Here is a 14725-nt window from a genome sequence, read left to right as displayed (position 1 = left end):
CCGTTTGTGACCCTGGTGCGGCCGGGTACGGGTATGGTTAAGGAATCAAAACCCGTTTGCGACCTCTGCCCAAAGGGGCTCGAGTGTAGGACTGTGGGCAACTGGGTGTAGAACGACGACCGACGAGGCAGATGGCTGTCTAAGGAGATTGGTGACAGATTGAGACCATCACTCCGCAAGGAGACCTGGTTTAATCACGGGCAGATGCCTGGAAACAACCCACAGCACTCTGACCTCTGAGAAACACCCGGCCACCTTGTGCATTGTGTGTACTTGTTTGTTTGTTTATAAACCCACAACTAGAACGTTTGCTTCTCGAAATTAAAATGGGCGTCTGCACCACGCCAATAATGGGCACATTATCACAAATGAGCTTTCTAACAGCGACCACAAATTCATACTCCTCCAGCACCGATGGCGTGGGAATACACCACATGTGTTTGTTGTGGTCAAACAGCTGGCCTTAATGGAACCCCGAGTCCCAGAACGGCCCAAGTATTCGGTGCACGTGACTCGAGCCAAAGTGAGTGAATGTGCTCGCTCATTGGCATTCCTTGGAGTCATGCCTGAGCACGTGGGTAGAACCTCCGTAGTGTTTTTAATCTTTAGCCATGTTTCGTTAATGGAGAGCACAACTCGAAGGAACTTGTTTCAAAGCGATGTTATCTCTTTTTAAATCCTTTATATTAAGTTCACTTGCTTGCTTGCGCGCTTACGACCGTGCAAATCTTTCGGTCGTTTTTTAACCCACTTCCCGTGATCCAATCGAGCTGACATTTTGCACACAGACTCGTTGTGCGTGACAATTTATTTTCGTGAAATTTTTTTCCCTAAATTTTACACTTTTTAGGAAAAAATAAATTATATTTAATTACCAATTGCTTAATGGTGGCAGGCAATCATCTGACCCATAGGTGGCAGCCATCTCAAGCCAGAGGACGAGAGGACTCTAGGCGCCACGCATATAAAGGATTTATAGTGAAAAACTTTGTTTTTACGGGTTAATTTGTTTTGTTGTTGTTGTTGCACAGCTGGTTCCATCTCAGGAGGTAGTGTGCGTGCACTTGTGTGTGGATTTATTTTCTTGTTTTGATTGCAACAACTTAAAAGCCAACTGCAAGCCGTTACTCTGACTAACGAGGCAGTAATGGTGAAACTGTGTTCATGAGTTCTAATAAGGATGATACCGGTATACAATTCTCTTGTTGTCCTGCTACCGTGTAACACGAAGAGGCCACACTTTAAGCTCTCACGAACTGTCGCGACCAATTTGTTTTGTAATAAAGGTTGTATAGGTTAGATATCGTACAAATAAATATGTCGTTAACCCACCACCACCCGACACAGCCAATTAGTAAGGTTCGTCATGTAAACAAAACGTGTCAATTCGTTACTACTTCAGCACACCGGTGTGTTGGAGAGTAAGCCCACAACGTTTACAATTTGTGTACTGTGACGTTCCTTTAGAATTCCTGGCCAACGCAGGCTGTGTACAGATAATAATTGCAAGACTTGTGATGTAACACTGACATGCAGAGCATGCTGGGAATTTGTGTTGTTCATTTGCTTTCTGAAACACCTTTTTGCATGTATGACTATTAATTTTAAAAACATCCTAGCCCGACGAGTTTACAAATCTGCATGCATCGTCATCACGACCTATCAACTTGTTGGATGAAGGCCTCCCCCAAGGTTTCGGCCGTCTCTCGCACGGTCGCACGATGCAATACAATAAAACAAATTATTCGCAATGACTCAGCCCAGTTTTTTTTTGGTGGCTGTTTCAGTGGGTTAAGGATACATCCCTGCAACGGCTCACAACACCGCTGGCCTCCGCTAGAGGGAATTCTGGAGAATCCCTCTGCAGGGTTTCTCCTCTTGCATGCTAGCCGGACAACTTGGAAGAGGTGGGGGGTGCACACACCAAACTCCTGACGCGCGCGACCTGTCGATCGACTGGCTGTTTCAACGATAGCCATGCAATTTTTTTCTAAACTTGTATACTTTTTTTTGGGGCGTTTTCCACTGCAGGCGGAGTTTTCTGAGATCAACCTGGCCGCTTACACGGAGACCGGCTGTATGGTGGACATGCAGCTCATGAGGAACGGCACCAAGGTAGTGAGGTAAGCCACGATAGCTACCACACATTCTTCATCCAGTAAAGCCTCACTGACTTGTATGTATAAACTTATTTCGCACTGTGCGTAGCCAACCGTGCAAATCGGATGTGCAGGGAAGGACAACAAACTAAACGCAAAAAGCGGTTCTAAAGAAATGAATTTACAATCAAGATTATGTAAAAGCGCAAAACTCCGGTGGCTTCCTAATATCGGAAGGAAGAGCATTCCAGACGGCCACAGAAGCGTGTCTGAAAACACGCGGTGCAGTGACCGTCTTTGTTCGATGGATAGGCAAAAGCCGGAGTGAGGATGACCGGAGTTCGTGTTGTGGTTTACACTCCTTGACGAGATTGTGAAGTCAAAAAAACATAAGAGATGGCTTGATTTTTTTTTGCCTGCCGAAGCACTCACCCACGCGCACACAGATACGGTCCAATCCGGGTTTATCGCTCAGCCAGAAAGGATGTCACGTACGTGGCAACAAAAAAAACACAGTTTGCGATTGACCATAGCTGGTGGAACATTTGTCTATTCATATTCTTCCCCGACAATAGTTCGTTTTTCTAATCAATGCTCCAATTGCCCTTTTATACAGAGTCGATATAACGATTTACACTTTGTAACGCGCCCAGTATTATTCGCTCACTCTTGAAGATAAATAACGAGACGCGAGGAACCAGACAAGCAGGAAAGGCTGCCACGTGGTGAGCCGGTGCCAAACTACCCCGCCAGCCCCAAGCTCTGCAGTCCTCTATATATTAAGTTTTTATTGGCCAATTATCGATTGTCTACAATGTGGGAGGAAACCGGAGCACCCGAAGAACACCCACCCACACGTGCGATGGGACAAACCTCTATCTCATACAGATGAAACAGGTGAGCTGTATTATCCTGGCAAGCCAGAGTATAGCACTTCGATGCCCATGGGAAGGGAGTTTCACGACAATATGTGTGTGATCCACCAATCCTTGCCTTCACAGTACTAAATTACAGGCATACGCCACCACCATTTCAATAAACTAAACTAAGCTTTTTATTTTACCAGGTAAGGCCAATTGAGCTATACAGCTCTTTGTCAAAAGTGGCCTGGCTGGAAATAATAACTCAACGAAGTGGCTTATCATGTGCAAGACTATACCAGACAGATACCCGAAACGTATCTTTCTAAATGTGGAGTGGAAAATTCGGGGGACCCAGAGGAAACCCCACGTGATCATGGGTAGAAAACGCAAATTCCAGATTTACAGGCATCAGCGTCGGGATCGAACACACGACCTCCCGTATACCAGGAAAGGTAGTTAACATCTCACCACCGTGCCACCTATGATCAGTATGATTGACGTACAATAACGAAACAAAGACCCATTTCGATGTAAAGCTTTCGTGACTGCAGGGATTCATCTTCTTGGTTCTTTCCGTAAAGTCACGTAGAAGGGAAATAATAAAATAATAAAAATAAAACATAATAAAATAATTCTCACGACGTTTCGGCCACAACGCAAGCAGCCATCCTCAGGTGAAGAACAGGTCTGTCGGAAAGACTTTACCGAAAGAACCAAGCAGATGAAAGACCCATTTGTAGAGGCTTGTTTTGGGCTGTCAAAGACTGTTGGGGTTGAATGCTGCCAGCAATCACCGATTAAGGCTGGCACGGCGCACGAGTGGCTGTGGTGTGCCCCAGGTACTCATGTTCGGCTGACTTTACCTAGAGGAGGAGCAGATCATGTTCGTGGTTGAGAATCGAACTCGCGTTTCCAGGCTCATAGCGGCAGCGTGCTAACCGCGGTACCACCGCTCTCGATTTCCACCGCGACGCCAAAGTCACACGCGGGCGCACACAAAAATAAGCGCTTTTATTATTAGACACTTATTTTGTATTTTTTGGAAAGGCACACGGCCATACTTATGAAAGTAAATATTCGCTCTGTGGGAAAATTATTGGATTTGACGTCTGTTCATTTTTTTGGTGGGGGGGGGAAAACGAAAAATTATTCGGAATTGAATTAAAAACGCCAGAGGGGGGAGAATTGTGGTTCGGAAAAATAACCGCTCCCCCCACTTGTTTAACAACACGGGTGTGTTGTCAACAACAGCGACAACGCATAGAGCAGTGGTTCTTCACCTGGGTTCGATCGAACCACAGGGGTTCGGTGAGTCAGTCTCAGGGGTTCGGCGGAGGTTAAGACACACACCCGATATCATATGATTGTGCACCAGTAAAACATGTTTTGAATTTGAAAATATCATATTTTATTTTTCCAATTAATAAGGGTTCGGTGAATGCGCATATGAAACTGGTGGGGTTCGGTACCTCCAAAAAGGTTAAGAACCACTGGCCATAGAGTGTGACGCTGGACAGAATGTGATGAATTGCATTGGCAATGTTCCACTTTAAACAAGTCGGTGTTTCGAGCCATTTCCGCGGTGAAATGTCTCGTGCACTTTTTTCACACGACCGCGGATGCTGTCCTGAAGACTGCGTTCAATTGGGTTGTTTTTTAATTGAAGCGTCACTGCTGGGGGCGATTGTTGGTGTCCGTATTTACATATCTTTCTACGTATTGTTCAGAGATGCTTCATGGCGAAAACGATTTTTGTCGACGTAATGTCCAATACATTGGCACTTTGTACCTGTTATCTGCGTGTCCCTTGGGTAACATTCAAACGTGCACGTCCCCATAAAGGACTCTGGGAATGTGTTGTGTTCATTGCTTGGTCGTTATGAATGTAATTTCTTTGGAGCTATACCCTGTGCCGGAGATGAAAATGTGTCTCGGATGAGAATTAATTCTGCATTATTGTTGTTTACTCTTAATGTATTGTTTCGCTCTCTTGTGAAGGAGACTCGGTTTGATAATTGGTTTTTTACCCTTTTATCTGGCAATAAAACTGACACCTTTTTTTTTACAAGGAGTCATGTTTGCATAGACAACAATACCTGCAGTCGGAATGCAAACAAAAACATAACTCTGATAATGTATGCACTGTCCTTGAAGTTGATTGGTCCACACCCGAGACAGCTTTCCTTAGAGCCTAGTCTCACATGGTGTTGGACCAAAAAAAAAAGGTGTCAGTTTTGTTGCCATAAAAAAAGAGTAAAAAAAACAATTATCATATTTTTCTACTGGCAAATGAGGTTCCAATGGTGAGACTCGGTTTACATGAAGGATAAACATCCACATATCTAGATATCTAACGAATAGAAGAACGCTTTTAATCAGTAAATCAGTGCATACTGCCTACCATGAAATGTGTGTCTTGGAGTCTACGTATGGGTTCTTGATGGGAGCCAACACAATTTGTGTTTATATAACGTCCGGCATGCGACTGCACCTCACGATACTGTACACATAAACAGGGGCGATGTTTATCTTTCGATATAAAGAGGCAGTCATACGCTAGAGGAAAGAGAGCCGTAAGCCTTGGTTTTAACAGGCGCAGGGAGCCTACAGCACGGATGACTGTGGGAAGGGAGTTTCTGGACAACTATCCACATAACTTCCCGCTATAGTTATCTCATGGATGTTTCCTGCACCTTGGATTAACACGAGTGGCTACGTACGGTGCGAAAGAAGTTCAACATTGTGAGATGTTAACTACCTCGCCTGGTATACAGGATGTCATGGGTTCGATCCCGACCCTGACACCTGCTGTATATTTGGAGTTTGTGTGTCTCTCTCTCCGTGGTCGCGTGGATTTTTCTCCGGGTCCTCCGTTTCCCCTCCGCAATTAGAATCAACGTGCGTTTAGAGTGTTTGGCTGCTATAAATTTCCACCTGATAAGCCACTTCGTTGAGCTATCATGTGTGCCCAGATCGCTTCTGAAATAGAGCTATAGAGCTGAGTCGGTCTTACCTGGTAAAAAAAAAAATTAAAAATGGATAAGTTTTTAGTTTAAGTGGCGGTGAAGTCACCACGGCACTTGTGCCAGGCTATGTGCCCTTTTAGGCATATGCATATGTACACACGATTGTGAAAGGAAGAAAAATGTGCTCCGATGTCCCTCTGGGTATTTTGGCCGTGGCACCTAAGGCACTAAAACGCAGCGTTGCGATAACGAGGCTGCATTCAAGTTGATGCCGGCTTGGATTTCCCACACTGCACTGTGCTGGGTTTCTTATTTTTTGGCGTGAACCATGTAAACACGTCAAGATAACAGCAGGTTCGGAGTTTAACGGCGCACTTTTTTATTTTTACATCTTAAAAGAATGTTTTCTAAACTTGCGTTAAAAAAGAAAAACTTAGCCGCGATAGTTTCGGAAGACTGCTCGTTAGGCAAGCTGTCAATGTACAAGGCCCTCTCTTTGCAGTGCTCAGACTGTGTAAAAAAAAAAAAACATTATGCACACATTATAAACACATTGTCTTGCATTCTGCATCTCCAGATAAAAAAAAAACTGAAATGTGTGTGTAGTCCACAGTCCGACTGACCTTGTAGACCTCTACTTTAATCCCAGGAGCGCTTGGTTCAAGCGACCCGATTCTGAACAGGCTTTTTTCCATCTGAGTGAACTGATGCTATTGGTGAGTGCACTCCATCTGAACGATGGGGCCATTTCAGCAGGTGAACAAAAATACTCGTGGCAAAAAAAAAGAACATGAGTTTAGGTCTCATTGAGCAAACCCTGACCCTGCCGAGAAGACCCTGATGGGCAATTCCAGTCCATACTTTTCCTCACAAAATGCTCCAGGAATTTAAAAATCACAAAGTCCAATCAATTGATACACTGAACAATAACACATTCCTGCGGAGGGAGCTGGTAGGAACGTTGGGTTGCTCGGTCAATGACCAGGGTCAACGGCGGCGTGGTGTATTCCGCAAATATGCCCGACTGTGAGGGCGGGCACAAGCCGGCGTAAGTAGGTTAAAAGTTGAGTTTTATAAAGGCACCACGGGGTGACCAGCCCCTCCCCACCCAGCCCCACCCCACCCTCCCACCCCCCACCCAGCCCCACCCTCCCCACCCAGCCCCTCTCCACCCTCCCCTCCCAGCCCCTCCCCACCCAGCCCCTCCCCACCCCACCCTCCCCACCCAGCTCCTCCCTCCCCACCCAGCCCCTCCCTGCACGACGGACACAATAATCCCCTGTGGGCTGGTGTAACCAGGAGGTTCCTACCAGTATTAGATGTTGATGTCAGGTTAAAAACCTGACGCACGTTTATATAATTATTTAGTTTCACGGGGTCGCAGGCGAGAGTTCCATAAGTAATTGTTTGTTAGTTTGTGTACCACAAACATGCACGCCTTTTCCCCTACAGGTTGCGTAAAAGTATATTTGCGCTTAAATTTCGATTTAAAGCTTTCGTGACTGCAGGGATTCCTCTTCTTGGTTCTTTCGGTAAAGTCACGTAGAAGGGAAGTAATAAAATAATAAAAAATAAAACATAATAAAATAATTCTCACGACGTTTCGGGCCACAACGCAAGCAGCCGTCATCATGTGAAGATAATTATCGTATTATTTTTATTATTTTATCATTTTATTACTTCCCTTCTACGTGACTTTACCGAAAGAACCAAGAAGATATCTTTGCGCTGTTTAAATTCAGCCTACAAACTAGTGTGTCGCGACTCGCCCGAACTAAAGTCCCGCAGCATTACGAGGCTTTTTTTTTGCTTTTCTTTTTAAGTCGAAAATGATCGTCAATCGTGAGCAACTGCTGCAATCAGGTGATTCGCCGCTCTGCGTGCCTTTTCAATTATCTTTTGAACGCTCTTGCGGTTCTAACAGCACCCACGTCGCCTTTAAGTGCACAGTTGCCGGCCTGCCTCGGCTCAATGCTCTACCACGAAATTCCCCCTCCCGTCCCTTAGGGTTTGAAACGGTGGCTTCCCAGGGGGCCACTGTGTTGCATGTGATGTTACAAAATAAATTTTAAAAAATTAGAATCGCCTGAGAATATTATGCTGAACTCTTCACCTCTGCAAGCCTGGTCGATGTTAAAAAGGACTATATTGCTCTCCGTTAGACAGCGTTGACACCAATTAGGTGCATGACAACACAGTTGAAACCCAGAGATTACGGGGAGAACTTTAATGCGCTCTCTCTTATAAAGATTGCCGTGGAAGAATGCTTTGAATTTGTCACGATTCAGAATCGCAATTCTTTTTGATCGAACGTATACTGCTACGTTTGAACAGATTTATCCGTTTCTATAGTTCATATGCATTAGCATCATTGTAACAGTAAATTATTTGCATACAATTCACGTACATTATAATACATTCGTTTTGGCAGAACATCATATTGTGGCTACAAAAATGCCACTACATTTTATTTATAGTTCTTGGTGTGCATCGAGCGTATATGCATCAATTTCAATCGATTAATCGATGCATCATTGCATGCTTCATATGCAGGAGGATTGCATATCAATGCATCAACATGCATGTTTTTTTCCCCCAATTTCCATCCTGATTGTGCGATTCGCACCAAGAGCAGTCAGTGCAGCCCTTCACTTTTTTGAGAAAGGCCGAAGGAAGTGGATATCACAGAACTACGTCCGAGACACCTTAAAACGACCTCTGGTCCACACACAGCAGTGCAACCCCCGTGTGAGAATGGCCCGCACAAGCAGGATTCACTGAGCTACTTCCGAACGATGTATTTCAGTGACCTCGTATCCACATTCCCTGCTATTGACTAGTGTTCGTCACGTCATTTAATAGTTGTACTTCGCAGAGCTGGAGGTTAACCGGATTAAGTAGCGAACCACTTTTTCATTTTATTGGTGACCTAGCTGACACCGTCAGCTCACCACATGAGAATCCGGGTTTCATCATAACGGGCGGCTGCCTGGGTTCGAACCCAAGATCTCCACAGTACCTCCCCAGCGCATGCGGCCTCTGAGCCAGCCAGCCGGCAGGCAGCCAGCCAACATATTGTGTATGCAGGCCAGATAGCACAGATGACCTCTCGCGCGCGTAAATTCACCCCTGTCAATTATGATCACGTGCAACTGCAATTACGATAATTGCAATATCGTGTCGTGTTTGCTTTGCTCGTAAATACAGAAAGCCACGGCAGATAACACGATCAATCAAAAGCCCTGGAAAAGGCCAAACTGGGTGAAGAACTAAACATCTCATCCATGCCGTGTAACCACAACGATGGGATTATAATTTAGTGGCATTTTTATAAAATGAAGTATCATGTACTGCCAACGTGTTGCTCTAAATCTGTCACTCAGGGGTGTATTTCTGCACCTAGTACCCCACATTTTTTGTCTCTTCCTCACCTTAAATGACTTGTCATTTTGGGGACCCCCTGCTGCGCCCCCCCCCCACCCCTCCTCTACTATTTAGGAGGCATGTGGAGTTGTACAAAGCGGCTATTGTACGCGTGCGCTTCAAAGATTAAAAAGGCAAAAAAGAGACATCTTTTAGTCGCGCTGAGAAGAACTGAACACTTTTACAAGTCTAGCGGGTTTTTTTTTTAATCTTGAAATAAAATAATCTCAGCAGTGTAACTTTGTCAAATTACCGGGCACTTCGCGATGCAATTCTAGTCTCTTCTTGCGCACGATGGCAGCAATGTGTGTGTTCAGAAGCTAAACGCCAATGCCGAGGTCTGCTCACCACGAGAGGGCTTCATGAGAGAGTTCACGTAGTTTTTCTATTCAATTCCTCCGTTGCAATGGATTTGAAATGTATTGTTACGTTCGATAAATGTGCATCACACCATATGTGTGAGAATAGATCACTTACAACGTTTGCAATTAATGTGGTAATGTTACATTTTGGCTATTGGCGCAAACAAAATTGCCATCATGATCATCATCAGCCATGGTCAATCCACTGCTGAATGAAGGCCCCCAAAAGCCACCGCCACCTCTCACAATCCGTCGATGTAACAATCCACCGAGCACGGGCTGATCTCATCGCTCCATCTCCTCTCGGAACGCGTCCGAACGGACACTCAGAACTGTAAAATAACATCGTAACACGAACATAATAGTCGTATTATTTTGAATTGTATGCGTTGTATATAATTGGCCCGCTTGACCCCACTTACAATTCCCGGTGACGATTTCTTGCTGCGTAAGTGATCTTGCTCTTTCCTCCTTGCACCCCCCCCCCCCCCCCCCATTAACGCCGGTCGCATCCGCACCTCCTTCGCCCCCGTATCCCAAAACCCCCCTGCCCTCCGTCCACCACACGGCCTCTCCCCTACCCTGCTGCACGACGGACAGATCGTTCAAGCCGGACTTCGTGCTGGTCCGGCAGCCGGCACGCGGCACGGGCGACGATTTCCGGACGCTGCTCGTGGGCTTGGAGTACGGCGACGTTCCGGCCGTCAACCCCCTCTCCTCCGTGCACGCCTTCTGCGACAAGCCGTGGGTGGTGGGTTGCAAAGTTTCCGCCGCGGCAATATTCATTTTTTCCCCACACGCACCCGATCTGTTTTATCCACGCTTTGCTTGGTTTTAAATACGCCACTTGTGTTTTTTTTGGTCGGAGCAGCGGTTGAACGCACTGCCGCTACGAATCCGGCGAGTTCAACTCCCGGCCACGGCTTACATCGGTGGCGGATGATATCTCGACCGGCCGTGGCACCACCACCCCCCAACACTACCCCCACCCCCCTCCTTCAGCGACCCGCACAAACGAACGTGTTGAAGCGTGCTCAAACAACCCCCATGACCGACACGACGTGGGGAGGCCCCCATCCGGCATCACCGCAAGGGGATGTCTGCTGGTGGTTGCCATTCAGTGCCGTTTCTGGGCTGGTACAGTTGAGTCAGAAGAACGTGACTTCAAATCCCGGTCGGGGGTTGACCCACGCATTCATCTCTCTGTGGTTGACAAAAAAGGAGTTACCGCTTTGCATAAAAGTCAATCGTAGTTGCCCTTTGGATTAACCTGTCTCTGTTATAGGAATGTGGAATTTTCACCACTGGCTCACGGCTCTAAACAAGATGATGAACACCACTCCAGCTTAGACTTTTCTTGTACTTATCTTCCTGAGCCCCAGGACTCTTTTCAGGATAACCCGTCACTCTGCAAGGCACCCTTCTACGGCCACTTCCTTTTGAAACGTTAACTCTGCAATAATCACTCGCGTTGAAACATGTCAGCGGCTCGCATGATCCATCTACGGTGCCAACCCTTTGTTAGCGGGAGCCTCAAATCCCCGTGACGACAAACCTTTCAAAAACACATCAATCCCCGGTGCTTCAAACCATCCCCCATTACCTGTGCCCGCTGAAGCCGCTGCCAGTGGGGGGGGGGGGGGGTGGTGGGTCGGGGAGACTGGAAACTGCTGGGGAAATAATACAAATGATCACGATTCCTGCAGTCTGACCTGCGTCATTGAGGAGGCCCGCGTAGGACCATCCACTGCAGTGGCAAGCATTAGTATTGAGAATTAAATTACACAGACAGGGGCCCCAAGGCCATGAGCGTGGTCGACCCCGCCATGCGTGTCCATTCTATTTGGGGAGTGAACATGTGGTGTCATTTGCTGCATGTTATGCCCACTGCGGCTGTCGAAATAAGACATGTATGAACAGCTCTTGGTCAATCCACTGCTGGATGAAGGCCTTCCCATACTGTTATGGTGGTTTTTGACCACACTTTGCCAGGCTGGTCTGTCCGGGTTAGTGAAGGGGGGAGGGGATGATAATCGCAATCCCTATCTCACAAATTAAAATTGGTTTAATATAACTGCTGAAAGTCACTGGGATTTATTGTCTCTTTTGAAAGAGATCCAAGTTATTTTAATTAAAGTAAAATTAATGTTTGTACAATGGTAAACAGTTGACAGCCACTGGGTGGACAAAGGCCAACCCTACGCCGAATCAGTCACGGGCGTTGTTTGACCATACCTCCAACACGCTCATCACTGTGAGGGTTGAGTGGGTTGGCAAGCCCGTCAGGACTCGTTCAGATATCCCTCGACACTAAGGTTGGTCGGGTTCAAACCGCAGTGCACTAACCACTGTGCCACCACTCCACCCGATTTTTGTTATGTATAAAATGACAAAAAATTTTCACGTGTTCAAGAGGGGCCTACTTTTCGATTTAAAGCTTTCGTGACTGCAGGGATTCATCTTCTTGGTTCTTTCGGTAAAGTCACGTAGAAGGGAAGTAATAAAATAATAAAAATAAAACATAATAAAATAAAATAATAATTATTATATTATTTTATTATGTTTTATTATGTTTTATTTTTATTATTTTATTACTTCCCTTCTACGTGACTTTACCGAAAGAACCAAGAAGAGGGGCCTACTTGTGATGGATGGAACATTTCATATTGGGCCATTTTATCGCCTTGTTTTTCCAAAATGTATTCCAATGATGCTATTGGCATAATGCCATGTGACAAGAAATCCAGGAGGAAACATCTCGCAGATAAGTGCACGCCACGTTTGATACAGGATGGCCCACATAGCCAAACATTCAAAATCCCTTCTAGTGCCCTTGAGATCTCTTAAAATGACATTTTTATTCATACACTCGAGGCCACACATTCCCACATATATGCCTACGGTGAACCACTCATCACGTGACAGTCAAACCGGTACTTTTATTTCTCAGAGCTGAAATGTCGTGAAATGAAATGAAAAAAACTAATTCAACGTGAAGTTTTGCGCTCAATTAATGGTAACTTGGCTGAGACCCACAATTTATCTCCACTTGAGAAACCATTTACTCATGACTGGCTAAAATCTAGATTCGAACCAAGGATCGAAGTGGTTGCTTGCTCAGTCGTTCAGCAGATGACTTGTCAGAATTTCAGAATTAATTCTATCATGTCTGCTTCTGTGGTCCATATTCTTAACACACTGCGTTGTGCTGCTCTGCAACATTTCCAAATGGACACTTAATCTCATGACATGCCGATAGGATAATTGGAACTCGATTGCGGAAAATACAAGTGTTTTTTTATGATGATGTTGATGGTAATGATGATTAATTTATCCGGTCCCATACAGTACTTGGGGCTCCACATTGGGCACACATCTGACCAACAAATGAGGCAGCTACTGGGGGAATGCTGATCGCCACAGTGCGTCACCGTCGCCATTTGCACACTCACAATGGGGCCCTGGGTCATCAATCCTCGTGCTTTCGGAAACAACAACGGGAGGTGTGTTCGGGCAGCACACTGGGCACACTCCCAAAGACATTTGGGTGGATTCGGTAAACTTAATCGTGGCCTCGCTATATTTTATATTTAATAAAAATAAATTCGTGGATTTATTTGGCTGATATTATTATGCAGAGAATGCTTCTGAAGGGTTTTTTTTTTGTTCAATGAGAATAATGAAAATTTCCCCATGCAAGGCTGGCCGTTTATTTGTTTGTTTATTAAGTTTGTTAAATGTATTTTCTCTTCGCATGTTGCGTTTTTTTAAGTCATGAGCCTTTCATTAAAGCTGTTTGGGGTTCATGAATTTTGTACATTCTACAATGTCTCACTTTAATACCTTTCAAATCACAGAAACATTTGCTCATCACATATTTAAATACCTTATCTATGAGTAGATGCCTTTAGGTAGCAATCCTAGGTCTTAGAAAGTGCACTATGGTAGACTTTACTGATCTTTGTGAGCAATAATTGGGGTATGGATTTGCAGTGCATTTGTATCTACATTTTTCGTATAAATTATATATTGCAGTGTCTGGGATTTTAATATATATATCGTCTTCACATCAACATACATAACGCATGGCAGGAGATGATTGCACTGGTTTGACGTGTGCGTTGGAGATGTACACTCACTCGCTCGCTCGCAGGCCCTGAGTTTGTTTCACCAGAATGTGCCATTAATTGACTATTCAGATGGTGTGCAAGTGCCGGGCACACGGGGTAGGGCTTCGTCGCTACTTATACAGAGCCTCCTCTTATTTTTCCAGCTCTGCTCTCGCTCGGAACAAAAGTGAAAATACCTCCTGTCGACCGACACCCATTCCCTTCTCCCCCCACCCCTGCTACTACCCCCCCCCCCCCCACGATCCCTCAAGTTTCCCGGCCACAACGCACACTGCCCCCCCCCCACTCACCCGCTCCCACTCATCGGACCCCCCTCCATCACAACCTCCCCTTTCGCTCTGTCTCACAGCCTGCTTTTTTGTCTGTTCAGCTCTCTTGTCTCTCTCTCCTCCAGTTCTCGCAGCTGATCAGAATACGCAAGAACCTAGGGAGCAAAAGGTTCCCATTGATCGAGCAGTCCTTCTTTGCCGACCACCGTGAGATGGTAAGTCTACACCCCAGTGGGGGGGGGCGGATGGCAAGGGGGGGTGGCAACGGGGGGGGTGGGTGGCCCACTGGTGGGGGGTGGGTGGCAAGGGGGGGGGCCCTAAACAGAAATAATTTTTGGAGCCCTGCCATTCAATTTATAAACCCCTTGGTGGGATGAAAAATATATAAAGGCCCAGATGAACCCTAGTGTGAGATAAGGGAAGATAATGTGGGCAAAATGGGATAGATTTAGATTTGTTTAATGTTACAGTAATTATCTTGACGCTTATTTAAGATTTGAGCCGATGTTTGATGCACCGCCTCTATATTTCATGGACAAATAACAAAGACACAACACATCCATAAATAACACTGCTCTGAAACACACACACACATATACAGTATATAATCAGC

The 14725-nt window shown here is 45.6% G+C and overlaps 1 protein-coding gene across 1 annotated transcript in view; it reads left to right on the top strand.

Annotated features, from left to right (window-relative positions):
- LOC133351613 (synapsin-2-like) overlaps positions 1–14725 on the top strand; it is a 154659-nt gene that overhangs the window by 50813 nt on the left and 89121 nt on the right. The window contains 3 exon segments of the mRNA XM_061566935.1: positions 2032–2123; positions 10314–10464; positions 14238–14327. Of these exon segments, the coding sequence (XP_061422919.1) occupies positions 2032–2123; positions 10314–10464; positions 14238–14327 (333 nt within the window).

Source organism: Lethenteron reissneri, chromosome 38 (assembly GCF_015708825.2).
Source record: "Lethenteron reissneri isolate LAM-NWPU_2019-01 chromosome 38, ASM1570882v1, whole genome shotgun sequence".
Taxonomy (NCBI): domain Eukaryota; kingdom Metazoa; phylum Chordata; class Hyperoartia; order Petromyzontiformes; family Petromyzontidae; genus Lethenteron; species Lethenteron reissneri.
The sequence above is the reverse complement of the archived record's forward strand: the minus strand, read 5'-3'. Positions and strand labels throughout refer to the sequence as shown.